At 47.7% G+C, this 13,995-nt stretch overlaps 1 protein-coding gene across 1 annotated transcript in view; it reads right to left on the bottom strand.

Annotated features, from left to right (window-relative positions):
* RBM24 (RNA binding motif protein 24) overlaps window positions 1-9,847 on the bottom strand; it is a 17,925-nt gene extending 8,078 nt beyond the window's left edge. Inside the window, exons 1-3 of the mRNA XM_039248574.1 lie at window positions 9,680-9,847; window positions 8,278-8,401; window positions 6,849-6,903 (exon numbers count right to left, since the gene is read on the bottom strand). Coding sequence (XP_039104505.1) covers window positions 6,849-6,903; window positions 8,278-8,401; window positions 9,680-9,847 — 347 coding nt within the window. The remainder of the gene's footprint in view (window positions 1-6,848; window positions 6,904-8,277; window positions 8,402-9,679) is intronic.
* Between the last annotated feature and the right edge of the window lie 4,148 nt (window positions 9,848-13,995).

Below are 13,995 nucleotides of genomic sequence, written 5' to 3' on the forward strand. Positions count from 1 at the left end.
CCCCCCCCCCCCCCCCCCCCCCCCCCCCGCGCGCGCCAGCGCGGCTCGTCCAGAGACCAGACAGACTCCGATTTAGTGGTTATTACGAGCATAGGGTTGCCACAATATCTCCTTTCCGGCGGTCGGGGCGCCCCGGGAGGAATCCGGGGACCCAAATCGGAAGACGCCCCTCCCCGCTGCCAAGTTTGACGTATGATCGGTTTCGAGGACCAATACTTCGATCATTCGGCAGAAGTTTGCAGAACAAATCAAGGCTCATGAGGGCTTAACGCACATGAGAGGTATTTAACACCTGCTAAATTGAGGAAGGCTTCGGAGAATTTTGTGATCGGTTCGTAAGACTGCGAAGCAAATAGGAAAATTCTCAGCCGTGAATATAGGACCCCGGAGGTGATCTGTGATCATCCAGTTACGAAGGTGGAGGGGCGGGCGTTTGGCCGAGTTCCCAAAATTAAGTTTCCACGTGTTTATTATCATGGCAACCCTACTTGAAATTGCTATGCAGACTCAGCACACATTAATCTCTCTGCAACCTCAGTCACCCTTATTAAAAAATAATAATCATAAAAGAAGCAGGCGACAAAAATAAAAAAAAAAGGAGTTTAAAAGTTCACAAGTGTGGTAAACACAGCAGAATCACACTTCTCAAACGAACTGTAGTGCAGCTCACTCTATCACAAGAGGCTGTTGTGGGAAGCTACAGAAATGCTATTAACATTCACGGCAGTGATTCCCAAAGAGATGTGCAGCACGCTTTTTGCCTTTCTTTTTCTCTTTCTCTCCGTAAAATTCATAAGGACACAAGGGTCAATCAAACCTGTTTGACTATCAGGCACCTGAAGGTCAGCCAGCGTGTTTATCTCTATGCAAGACAGACAGAAGGGGTTTTGGGGAAATGATGAGGTTGAGGGAAAACGTAGGAATAGGGAAACACAACTAAATCGTTCTAAAATTCATATCAACTTAAAAGGTTCACATCATAAAATGAGTAAGGAAACATTTGTTTGTGTGCAAATACGGACTCTTGTTTTATCTTCCAAATCAACAAACACATTAGCGTATTTGTTTTACGTCTGCCCCCTACTCATGCATAGTTGATACGAATCGATTGTATTATGTATTACCCCGTAAAAGTTCAAGGAACAAAATCAAGTACCTTTAAAAAGTACACGTTCAGAGGTCACATCCAAGACACACTCAAACGACCTTACTTAGAAGTTAATTTGGTTAAAAAAATATATATAAATCACAAGAGGTATTTAAAAAAAAAAAACCACCATGCATTTCAGCTCTCACTCTTGCGATTCATTACTGCCCCTTTCCAAACGCTACCATGGATATCTGATTTATTTTCATCTTTCCTTAGTGCAATCTCCATCAAACCCCCCTGTATTTCTAAAAATATGACACCGTGATGCTATCTGGTTGTTGGCAAAGCCAACTTACAGGAAGTACAAGCAACAGTTAACAATCTTTAAGGAATTTTCAAGAACTCAACACCGAAAACTTCACATTTAGATTCTCAAAAACACAGACTTTGCTTTGCCTTTTCGGAGTTCTGCTGAGAGTCGTTATTAACGAACATCCATGGAAAAGATGAATTTCTCGCAGAGGGTGGTGAACTCTGACCCCAATGATAAAAATACACTCAATTTTACTAACTCGTAGCTCCTTCCTAGTGCCAGGAATAACGACGTCATCAAAGTGTTTCTGAGGACACTCAGACGTGTTCTTAACTGCTTGTCAGAAACCAGATGCACGGTCATGCACACACTCAAACCTTGCCTGTAGGTCAGGTGACTGACTCCCTCACAGCGACAGGTGTGGCTTTATGAAACCCTGTCCTTGGAGGCTGCCGTGTCCACAATGTGCAGGCACAGCTGAGAGAGCCTACACTCTCATGCCAGTTTACATGTGGTGATGGACAGCGGGGGCTGCACCAGGGCTATTTTTGATCCTGTCATACGACAAGGGCTTCCAGCGGGTAAAATGTCTTTATAAGGCCAGAGTAAAACATCTATCAGCAGCAAAGGCCAGCCAGTATGAATCTCACTGATACGGAGACATTAACCCCTGCACTCCCAAAGCCCTGAGGACAGCATGATGGTGACCAGGGCAGTGACTCTGAATGAAGGTGGTAACAGAAAATCAGTTTAGCCTACAAACAGGCAAGATAAAAATGTGTGTGTGCGCGAGTGTGTGTGTTTAGAATGCGCTAAAAGATAGGCAGTGTTTCCTATGGGAATCTTGTCTCTGCCCTGATTTTACATTAATAGCTTTCATTTGATAATGCCAGCCAATGAGAGTGTAGAGTTCCCTGGAATATCAGATTCCTCCATGAAGTCTGGCAAGGGTTAGGAATATGTTTGGAAGGCACATGAAACCCCAGAATTGTTAGAGGCTTAGGAAAAGGAGAACCCAGAAGGCCAATGGAGAGCCGAAAATATCTCAATTCAGGAAGGAAAGCAGGGAAGGACTGAGGGAAAGGTGGCGCTTCTGAAACACACCTTGCATCGGGAGGTCTTCTGCTAGTTTAAGGAGCCCATGAAGGTGATCTGGGAATCTCTCCCCCAGTTAGATATCTCTCGGTGTCCGTCTCGATTAATCGTACCGTGGGCATCCCTAGCACTTAGGAAAGCACAAGCCCAAGGCAGATACCTCGGTCGATTCCCAAAGAAAATGGACTACATCTTCCTCCCTTTTCCAGGTCCCTCTGACATCGCTTCGTGACTTTTGACATCCTAACTGGTTTCCTCTTCCAGTCTATAACCAGACTGCTGCCAAAGTCTTCTTTTCAGTCACTCATCCATAGGAATCTATGGCCCCTAATGTCCTACCAAACAAAGTGCAAATTTCTGTGACTTTGGCATGCTAGGTTTTCCATGCTTCTGGCTCCAAATTACTTCTTCCTGTATTTCGCTCCACCTTCCCTTGGACCCAGGTCAGCTGAGCTCCTTAAGGCTCCCTGGACATGCCCCACGTTTCTAGAGCCTCACCTTTGCTCACACCATCCCTTTGCTGGGGGTGCCAATCCTCACTCCCATTTCTACCTGCTGAATCCAAGTCCTATCCACCCTAACTCTGGCACTCACCAGCTATAGACCCTTCAGGAATTTGCTTCACTTTCTAGTCTCCCGTTGCTCAAACATGAAGTGAATCTAACATTTTTACTGTGCATTGCTATGCATTAAATAATATTACGCAAAGAGCCTACAATGGTGAACAAAGTAGGCACTCAATCCAAGGGTACCTTATCCCCCACTATCCTTCCAAATCTATGTCAACTTCCACCTTGATCATGAAGACTTCTCGCATCCCTCTAACCTGGTGTCTCTCCTCTCTGTCCAAAGCCCCAACCCTTCTGGGGGTTTCTCAAGGAGTTTTCATACCAGAGTACAAGGGAGAATGGAACTGTGTCTTTTCTGGCTATAGCTGGACACAGAGGAAAATATACGGCTTTTGAGGTCAGGGAAGCCACGACTCTGAACCTAGAAACCAGCCTCTATTACTTACTACCCCTTGGGAAGTTAATTAACGTCTCTGTATGGCAGTTTTCTTCACCCATGAAAAGGATGTTAATAGGCTGACATGAACAGCCTGCATCAAAAAAGTATTGTGAGAATTACATTACATGATTTGTGTAAATCTCTTATTAGAACTGGGCCATGCAGCACATGTTCACTTAATGTTACTTTCTCCCTGCCCCCTCACCTCCCCCCCCCCTTACTGGACAGTATAGCATCTAGTACAGTGTTCACATAACTGGCATAAAACTTAGCACTTCAAGGTATACTGCATAAATATTTAAGGGTATTTCAACCTGATCTAAACTAGGCTAGAATTTTCTTTCCTTTCTTTTCTTTTTAAGTTTATATATTTGCAACAAAGAGCACGAGCAAGGGAGGGGCAAGGAGAGGGGGAGAGAGAGAGAATCCCAAGCAGGCTCTGCATTGTCAGCACGGAGCTTGACCTGGAGCTCAAACTTGCACACCACGAGATCATGACCTGAATGGAAACCAAGAGTCGGATGCTTAACTGACTGAACCACCCCTGCGCCCCGACCCTAGAATTCTCTACTCACAGACCCATAATCTTTCCTTTCTTATTTTCAATAAGAAAATGCTTCTTCCGAACATAAAAATATGTAAGATACTGCTTAGCAAATGTACACGTTTCTCTATATCTGCCCACTGGGTCACATCAGAAATTCTTTTAAGCCAAGGTTTTCGCTTGAGAAGCCCAGAGTAATCTGGGGGCCATTTAAGGACCACGTAAGAAAAAGAGTTCAGTGACTAGAATTTCAAACAAGTAAGATTAAAAATTCTCAAGCTTCTCTCCAGGCCCAAAATAAGAACATGTGGCATTCAAACAGAATTTAGAATGACCAGGTGTGATTTGTTAGGTACAGGCTCTGGGAATCAGAGAGGTGTTAAGAACCCCTTAAGAAAAGAGAAGGCCCACTTGGTACACCTGGTGGAATGTTATCTATTTCTAATAAGAATCTCAAGTTCAAACAACTTATGCAAATAGTAATAATCACCATCCTTTATAAAAGACAGCTTGATATGAGCAGGGATGAAAAACAAAACATAACTCGCAAAGCATGCTTCATTTAAACTTTCCATAGGACATTTCATTCTGGTTGGTCTTATTTTCCTTTCGCCACTTCCTTTCCCAGGGATCTATGCGGACTACCACAGCCAGTCGAAGTTTCTAGGTCTAGCTCTCAAGATCCTCTACCAACAGTCTGGTCTCTCCATGTACTAAATCTTTTCTGTCCCTGTGCTTATGCCCACCCCTCCCTATACCCCTAAGGCTTGTCTCTTCCTCCTCTTCCCTCCCCAGGACCTACTCAGTGAGCCAAGACTCTCATGAAGCCTTGTCCTCACCTCTCCAATTCACCTGTTTTCTTGCTATTCTGAATTCCTTTTGTCGTTAAAACAATGCCAAGTAATTTAGCAACTAATACTTCTTGACTGGCTTGTGTGAGTTTTGCTTCCCAAGCTAAAGCGCAGTCTTTGCTTTTGTATCATCCACTTGGCACAGGAAAAAACAAAACAAACCCCAGACATAACATGCTAATACCTGTGGACTGATCTGTGGATTGATTTAGCTGTATAACGGTGTCAAGAGTATTATCAGGAGATCATGACTAAGTTCATCATCACTTCTTAATATGTATGTTCTCCTCCTCAAACCCACCTTATACGTGGTCTAGACCAATGAAGGGGAGAACCCACAGAAGCAGCTCGAGTCACCAACCCACTATGTGTTGTCAGCGCTCAGACTGGTTGGGATGAGGGATCTGGCAAAAAGCTATGGCTCTATGAAGGTCCTTTAGAATCACACTGGAAAGAATACTCTTCTCCAGTTAACAAAAAGTAAGAGTTGGTGGTAAGGTGAAGTATCCGTATGTTAAAGGGAAAGTTACAAGAAGATATTCATGGAAAATATAACTTGAACTTTCCAAGTCAAATGATGATTACTTTTCATGGTCTACTCTTAGCGCTACATACAGTAGATGTCTATCTATCTATGTAGCTAGGATCCGACCTTCCAGGCTACACACGTAGATACTTAGGTGCTAAGCCAGAGAGGACACTATCGCTGAAGATAAAATACTCTTTGAACGGTAGAGTATTCATAAAGGAAGTTGAAGTCTCGGGCATCGCAGTGCCAGCAGCGTCTATCAGGCAGAATACAGCCCACACGACTCCAAGTGGTCTGACTACATTTAGATGGTTGGGGGATCACACACTTAATGACGTCCGAATGGAAGGGGAATGAGGGAGCTCAGATGAGAAAAGCCCAGAGATGATGCAAACAGGAGCAGCCTGTTCAGCTGAGTTAGGGTCCGAAAGGTGAAAGTGAGTGCTACGTGACTCAAAACACTGGCTAGTGTCTGTGAAATCTGATGAGTGCTGCTGAACCTTTAAATTAGAAGGCCTAAAAGTGGAGACACATTGCAAAAGAAAAGAACCCCATTCCCAGAAAACTCCCCAGGAAAACAGAAACTTAGGACATGCAAGCGATGAATCTGTATTCTTACAGAGGGAAATCACACGATTTAGCACTCACTACAAAAATATGGTTAAGTGGAAGTCACAGGCTATAGCTTAAAAGCAAGAAAAAAAAAAAAAGGCCCTTTGCTTCCCATGGCAAGGTCAAAAGTCAACACTCCTCAACACCACCACCAAAATCAAAACCACAAAGAGCCCCTTCCCCGAGGAAAAGAAAACACTTTCACTACAGCTCTTTTCAATTAAGTAAAAAGCACACAGTTTAGCTATCAACACTTCATTACTGTAATAAATAAAATAAAGCACACGGAGGTCTATTGACTATTGTGAAAAATGAAAACACCAACACCAACATCCATGCATCGTTAATCACCATCTGAGCTTGTGTGTCTGAGTCTACTGGTTACAGAGCTTAATTCCAAACAGAACCATTCCACCTCTTATCATCGTATCCTTCTGACCAGTTAGCTTAACTGTAAACCAGCCCTGTCAGGTTAGAAAGAGATAAATAAAATTGAGTCAAGTTGAACAGTAGTAATGCTCCTGGGACATAATCGTCTCGTACACAAGTCATACCTGGTATTTTTGTTTTGTTTTGTTTTGTTAATCATAAGCTCAAAATTTGTCTGGTTGGGAGGCTGCGTACTTGGTCAGTAACTTGACTCATCTAAAAATATTTATATTATCAGCATCAAAAATATACAAACATAAATAAATAGTATAACAAGGAACATTCTGTGACATGATGGTCTTGCCTGTATATAACAAAGAGGCGGGTTAACCAAGGATAGCTATCAAAACTTAGGAGGGCCTGATTAATGGACTTACCCAAAAGGTCTTTGTATAAGGGCTGGATGAAGTTGTTGAACACCAAAGGCAAAACCTAACAATAGAACACACCACATTCTCTGTTTGTGCACAGTTAGGCATTTATTCCTCCTACCTATAAAATGCAATCACAACTTTCACGTAGAAAAGACAGCCATTCTTTTGATGCTTTACAGAAAATCTTATATACATATTCTCTTTATTAATGTTATCATTGATCCCCCCCCCCCAAATTTTAATAGGCTACAAGTGGAAACTAAAAATTATCTGCAAAGATTGGTTGACAGTTATACAGTCAAACCTTAGAAATTCAGACCAGGGAAAAATTCTTGAGGAATGAAACTTGGGACAACAGGACTTGGTAATGAAGTTACAAGTCACAAATATTCCTGCAATTCTGAATCATGATCTATAAAAAGTCTTTGTAATTCGGAACATGCTGGACAGTGCTTTGGAAGATTATGGATTTTAAAGATTATGGTATTAAATATTCCCCAAAACCAAGTCTCCTTTTCTGGACAAGCACATGTTTTTAAATGTTCACGGATATTGGCATGCACTCACTTTCTTGACAATCTTGTTTCCTAGCAAGTCTATTTGCATGAAAGTGTCAACCTCTTTCCAAAATTTCAGATGGAAAGACTGGAGTGAAGAGACCATGATAGAATGAAACAAAGTGGCTTACCCAAGAAAAAGCTTACCATTTGGTCAATAGTCAGCTCTTAATTATGTGTGCTAACACAAAGGCCAGTGTTGTAAATAATCCAAAAGGTCCGATTTTCACATAGACAAAAGCCTGCTCCCTTCTAAGGACTAATAGCTAGCTGCATGGGGTTGGAGGGAAACATTTCCCATCTCGAAGTGTCAGTCTCTGTATCTGCAACATGAGGGTCCAGAAGTACATGAAATCTCCCCTTTTTTAAAAAAATTACTAATAGTCTGTGATTTTATGTGAGAGGGTGAGACACCACCCTCACCCCTATGTTTCTCTTGGGTCAGTGTTTCAAGCTGGATCGCCTTCCTTCAACCGGTGGAAGAAGGAAAGAAAACACACAGCAGGGAAGGATAACCGGCCCGAGCTGACACATTTGGCCCACATGATTCTCAAGCGAATGATCTACAAGTGGCTGGAAACTGGAAAATAAAGAGTAAATGGACTGACTGTATGTCACACCTGAAACAGAGGAGTCAAGCCTAAATCTGGGTGGGTACAAACTGAGCAGACCCCAAAGATTTATGTTTGCACAAAGGTCCATTTCAAGTCCTGCACGAGCTGTTTACGACTCTCATGTAAGGTCTTGGTAGAATGCCTAGCCATGGTTCAACTTTACTAAACACATCCACCACGTCTTCTCAATCGGGGATTCATTCTATTCAGAAGTGGGTGTCGCAACTTGCGGGGGAGGAGGGTGGGAGGGACATTTCTCACCTGGTTGCATGATCCTTGGTTTTGCTCCCAAATATGCCAGATTCACATTGGCCTTCCTGCCATCAATGATGGGGTTGGGATCCTTGCAGGCTCTTTCCGCAGCGGCTCGGTCAGCCATGGTGACCTTACAACATACACACACAGACACACACACGAAGCTCTAAGTCACCCCATGAAGGAGACCAATAATCACAATGCAGAAGTCATTCATGATAAAACTAAGGGGGTTCTTAAACTTTCTTTTTTCTTTTTCTTTTGCTGGAATTCACTCCTTGATCCCCATCAAAGGAAAGGAAAGGAAGGGAAGGGAAGGGAAGGGAAGGGAAGGGAAGGGAAGGGAAGGGAAGGGAAGGGAGAGGAGAGGAGAGGAGAGGAGAGGAGAGGAGAAGAGAAGAGAAGAGAAGAGAAGAGAAGAGAAGAAAGAAACAAGCCCCTCTCCACACCCTCAAAGTCTTAAGGGCGCTAGTAGGGCCTAGCACGGAGTCGGAGGCCTGAATTCCAGCTCAGAACTCTGGATCCTCCCAGCCTCAAGCGCCCCCCTTTCGCCCCTCCTAGGTCCCTACTCGGCCCAGGAGGCACTGTTTGCTTTAAAGAAAGTCCAGACTCACATCCGCCCGGCGCTCCCAACCACCAGCAAGCCCTCCTTAACGACAATAGCTATTGTCCTACCCGGGAGCTCCCAGCTCTCCGGCAGCTGAATTTGCACGCTTAAATACCCAGGGGGCTTAATACGCTCTCTTTCAGTTCAGCAAAGAGCCTTAGGATCATCTTTTTAAATAACCCATCTTTGCAATTAAAAAAAAAAAAGTATGTGTGTGTGTGTCCAGATTGGGGGTGGGGTGGGGTGGACTGGCATCAGGAGTAGGGCCCTAGACCTCCTGGGGTGTCCCCTCCCCGCCCCAACCGGAACGCCTGAAGACACACGCATTTTTACAAAGCAACAGCGCGCTGAACGCCGGGCCTCCAACCCCCCGGGTGCGTTTCCGAGGGGGCTGCGGCCCCTCCCTCCCAGCCCCGCGCACCCGCAAATCCAGCAGTGGTTAGGTCTCCCCTTCCACCCCCGCTCCGCCCGTCCCCTGACCCCGCGGGGGACTGGGTCCCCGCGGAACCCCGCGAGGCAGGAGCCGGCCCTCCCTCGCCCGGCAACGCCGCGCGCAAACTTTCAGTTCAGCCGAGCGAAGGGCCGGCGCGCCCGCGCCCTCCGGGGTCCTCACGCCGTCACCCCGGCCCCCACCCCCGCCCCCGCGGCGACCCCCGCCCCCCAGGCCCCGCGCCGCCGCGAGCCTCCCGTCCCCGCCGACCCCGCGGTCCGCGATCCCCCCGCCCGGCCCGGGGGCGCCCCCACGCCTCCCTCCCCCACCTTCCGCCGCCCCCCCCCCCAGCCCCCAGCCGCGCAACTTACAAATCCGTAGCCCCGGGACTTGCCGGTCTGCCGGTCGGTGATGACCACCGCCTCCTCGATCTCGCCGAAGACCTCGAAGTACTTGCGCAGGCTGGCGTCGGTGGTGTGGTAGGGCAGCCCCCCGACGAAGATCTTGGTGTACGTCGTGTCCTTCTGGGTCGTGTGCATCTTCGCGCCCGCCCCGCGGCTCGGGCTCCGGCTGCGGCTGCGGCTGCGGCTCGGGCAGCGGCTGCGCCTGCTCCTCCGGCTCCGCGTCTCCCGCGCCCTTCCGCGGCCGCCGGGGGCCGAGGGCGCGGCAGGGGGCGAGGGCGGCGGCGCGGCGGGGGCGAGCGGCCGGGGGCGGCCGGGGGCGCGGGGCGCGCGGCTTCCGAAGTCGCCGGAGACTCGACTGCGCTCTCTCCTCCCGCCCCCCCTGCCGGTCGCCGCACAAATTCTCCGGATCGTCCGGGTTAGGAGCCCGTGCTAGAGAATGTGCAAGCGGTTGCCACTCACCCGGCTGGGAGGCCAGAAATGAAAAGGAGAGGGTGGTCCTCGAGCGAGGAAGCGGGTGCGTGTAGAGGTAGATTTTTTTTTTTTTCTCCTTCTTGGAAATTAGGTAGGTGTCTTGGGTGGGGCGTGGGGAGGGTCGCGGTGAGCTGGTCCGGGCGCGGAGGTGGGCGGGCGGGGGGCGCGGCGGCGGCGGCGGGGCCGAGGCTTGGGGGCTGGGGTGGGGGGGGACTCCGCGCCGCTCGGGCTCCGGGGGTGTCCCTCCCGCCGCGGAAGCTGGAAGACGAGTGGCGAGGACGGCTCTGCACCTCTCTGCTCCCTTCCCCCGCGGGCCGGGGGTCGGCGCCCGGCTGGGGAGGGGGCGGGCCGGACGCCTGCGATTGGCCGCGGCCGCACCTGGGGTGCCCGGCGCCGCCGCCCCCAGCTGTTGGAACAGCTGCTTCTCCCCCGGCGCGGCGCTGGGCCGCGGGGCTCGCGCTCCGGAGCCGGCGCTCGGCTAGGGCTGGGGCCGGCCCGAGGCGGCCTCGCTCTCCGCGTCGCCTCCTCCAGCCCGTCCGGGTGCTGGGGACGCGGCGCCGTCGTAGCCGGGACCCGAGGCGCGCAGGCTGCGTCCGGGGAGGCAGCTGCGTCGCTTGCCAAAAACGACGACGCGAGCTCCGCGCGCTCTGCCGGCGACCCGGACTGAAGAGCGGGGGCCCGGGGGGCCTGGGGCGGCTGGTGGGGAGGCCGGGTCCGTCCGTGGCGCGGAGGCCCGGCGAGCGTGGCCAACGACGCCAGAGTCTGACACTCTGGGGTCCGGAGAGCGACAAGGGAGGCGCCCAACCTTCCTTGACCCCGAAGAGCCAGTGCTGGGGAGAGCCAGCGAGGCAGAGCCCGGAGGGAACACACACACACACACACACACACACACACACACACACACACACACACAAAACCACAACAACAACAAAACCAAACAGGTCTGGTGTTGGGTGTGCTGGAGAGAGCCATTAGCCTTAATTGCCCAGCCGAGCTAGGTAACCGTAGACGCCACCTTCTATTTGAGAGAACCATAAATTAGCACTTTAGCCCCTTCAGTGAACAAATTTGTGTTTCCTCCCTACTTCTAATCCCCTAACTATGTGGGGAGATCGGTACAGAGTTCTCATAAATTCTTTTTTTTTCTCCTCTCCTAAGCAAAGAATTAATCTTATGTCCTTCTGTTTAAATTACAAAAATGTTCAGTGACTTGACCTCAGCTGTTTTATTAGGATGTACTGTCATTGTAAAAGGTGTCATTTTTGAAATCTACTTGTTACGTAACCACTGGTTTCTACCAGCAGACCTTTAAAGCATTTGTAGAAAATACAGACTTCGGAGCAACCCACATATATATATATATATATATATATATATATATATGTATTTTTTAATATCAGCTTTTTGCAACTTCTTTTTATCAAGAGTACCTTCAATGAGGCATACAATTCTTGTCCTATTTGAGGTTCGGATGAAGGTATTTAATGTGGGCAGGATGTTTCATCCACCACGGTTTGGAGCATGATTTGCTTTTAAGTCATTTCTGCCAGAAGTGTCTGCTCAGGTCCATACGTAAGTTGCCCCTGGGCTGTACCATTTATTCCCTTTAAAGCAGGTCAGTATGTTAACCTATTAGAGAAGCACATACTTCTATTTCTCTTTCCAGGGCACCTTTGCAGTCAGCCCAAACGGATGAGATACATTGCATTTGCAGAAGCTAACAGGGTGCAAATACCCTGGTGCTTAGTACCTTGATTTCTGCATGAAGTTGGCCTCTTGAAGTCCTGAGTTTCTTTAAGTGTGAACCCCCAGTGGGTGATGTGGAGAAATCAGAAATCTACAAGGCTTTTTTGGAAACATGTTTTAAAAATCCAGTTAAAGAAAAATAAGATCTTTCACAGGCATACGGGAGCCAGAAAGGGAATTGTAGGCAGTATCCTCTCTTCATTGCTTGAGTCAAGTACAAGTTTAAAAGGGACTCTGTGTACTGTTATGATGAAAGGTAATTTTTAAAAGTTAGAAAAACAAAGCAGGCTATGAGACAAAGGAGGCGTGTTCTTTAGTATTCAACATCCCTCTTGCAGGGTCACTGAAAAATTACTGTCCTTAGATGAAGGCTCAGGCAAAAACTCGTTTGCGAGGGGGGAAGCTACTGAGAGAAGGCTGAGAGAGAAGACTGACGTTGGCTCTCACCTCTCATCCTATCCAGATGAGGAACCCACTACCCCAGAGGGGCTATGATAATATCAAGGATAGAGGGTGTCTGGGAATGTAGCCAGCAGCTTGGATGTGCACTAAGTAAAGGAGCGAGGTCTGCAAGGAAATTCTGATCCCAGGTTGGGATAGCTGTGTCATAGAACTCAACTTCTGGAAATAAGATGCTTTCCTGGCATCGTCCCAGAGGGGGGAAAACATGCAGCTGCCCTCCCTGCACCCCGTGCAGCCCCTGACTGGCGAGCTTTTAGTCTTTTCAATCCAGCAGTACATATTTGATAGCTCGGCTTGAAACTTGGTTTGTTCTGTATGAAATGATGCCTGAATATTCCCGAGTTTGAATTCCACAGACCATGAAAACATTCTGAGCTGTCAGCACAGAGCCCAATACGGGGCTTGAACCCACATCTGGTGTTATGTGATTGACTGAGAACAAGGGTTAAGAGGAATAGATATTCCTTATTTTCCAAACTGATTTAAACAGAAGCCATAATTCATACCTGGTTCAGTCTGACAAAGCACCAAGAGCCCCCTATATGCAGGCACTGCACCAGGACTGGGCATTACTTTAAAAAAAGTTTTTTAATGCTTTTTTTTTTATTTTAGAGACAAAGAGACAGGGCACAAGTAGGGGAGGGGCAGAGAGAGAGACACACACAGAATCTGAAGTAGGCTCCAGGCTCTGAGCTGTCAGCACGGAGCCCAATATGGGGCTCGAACCCACAAACCATGAGATCATGACCTGAGCCAAAGTCAGACACTTAACCGACTGAGCCACCCAGGTGCCCCAGGACTGGGCGTTATTGACACTGGGTTTGTTTTACACCTTCACAAAGGTGCGCCCAGCTGCAAGGGCCAGAACCATTCTTGGGGGATTTGTGAACCTGAGCCATCAGACCATGTAGCCTTGGGGCCATAAAGTCTTTCTGAATTCAAACTTTCAAGATTATTAAGTACAAAATATTTCTGTACAATTACTCATTACAAAGTCAAGTCAGAAAAACAATGCTTGAGTAATCCTTTTGCTTTCTCAGCTGCTTTGGGCAGAGAAGAACACTTGTGTATTCCAGACCTTGTGCAATACGTTGTGTTCTTCTTTGGAAAGAAAGAACCATAAAATACTTTGAAAGTTATAAATAGCTTCCCAGCTCGTCATATCCAAATTAGTCCGTATGGATGGCCCTGGTCCGTGGTTCCTACTCCATGGCAGGATCGATACTATTTTGTTGCTTACAGTAAATTATTTGTGCACTTCGTTCAAACTCTTTATTTGGCTGCTGAAGGACAGAGCCAAACAGACAAGTTTAACATTCATGTACCTATTTTTTGCTCCCCATTCCCTTAAATTAATCATGGGAATCAAATCCAGGGCCAAGGCTTAGGAAGAATTTTGAGAAAAGAGAGTAACATTTCATGAAGGTAGAGAAGCAGTGCTCTGGCTCGTGAAGGCCCCTGCCCCAAAGACAGCATGGCTGGGATAGTTACGTCTCCTGCATGTAGGGTCGGTCTGGATGTCACCGTATTTCCTGCAGGACGGTGAGATCTCCTGGAGTCCTACACATATAAACACTGAAGAAATATTTACTGAAGAGAGTTGG

The sequence above is a fragment of the Hyaena hyaena genome, unplaced genomic scaffold, assembly GCF_003009895.1.
Source record: "Hyaena hyaena isolate Hyena2069 unplaced genomic scaffold, ASM300989v1 scaffold_313, whole genome shotgun sequence".
Taxonomy (NCBI): domain Eukaryota; kingdom Metazoa; phylum Chordata; class Mammalia; order Carnivora; family Hyaenidae; genus Hyaena; species Hyaena hyaena.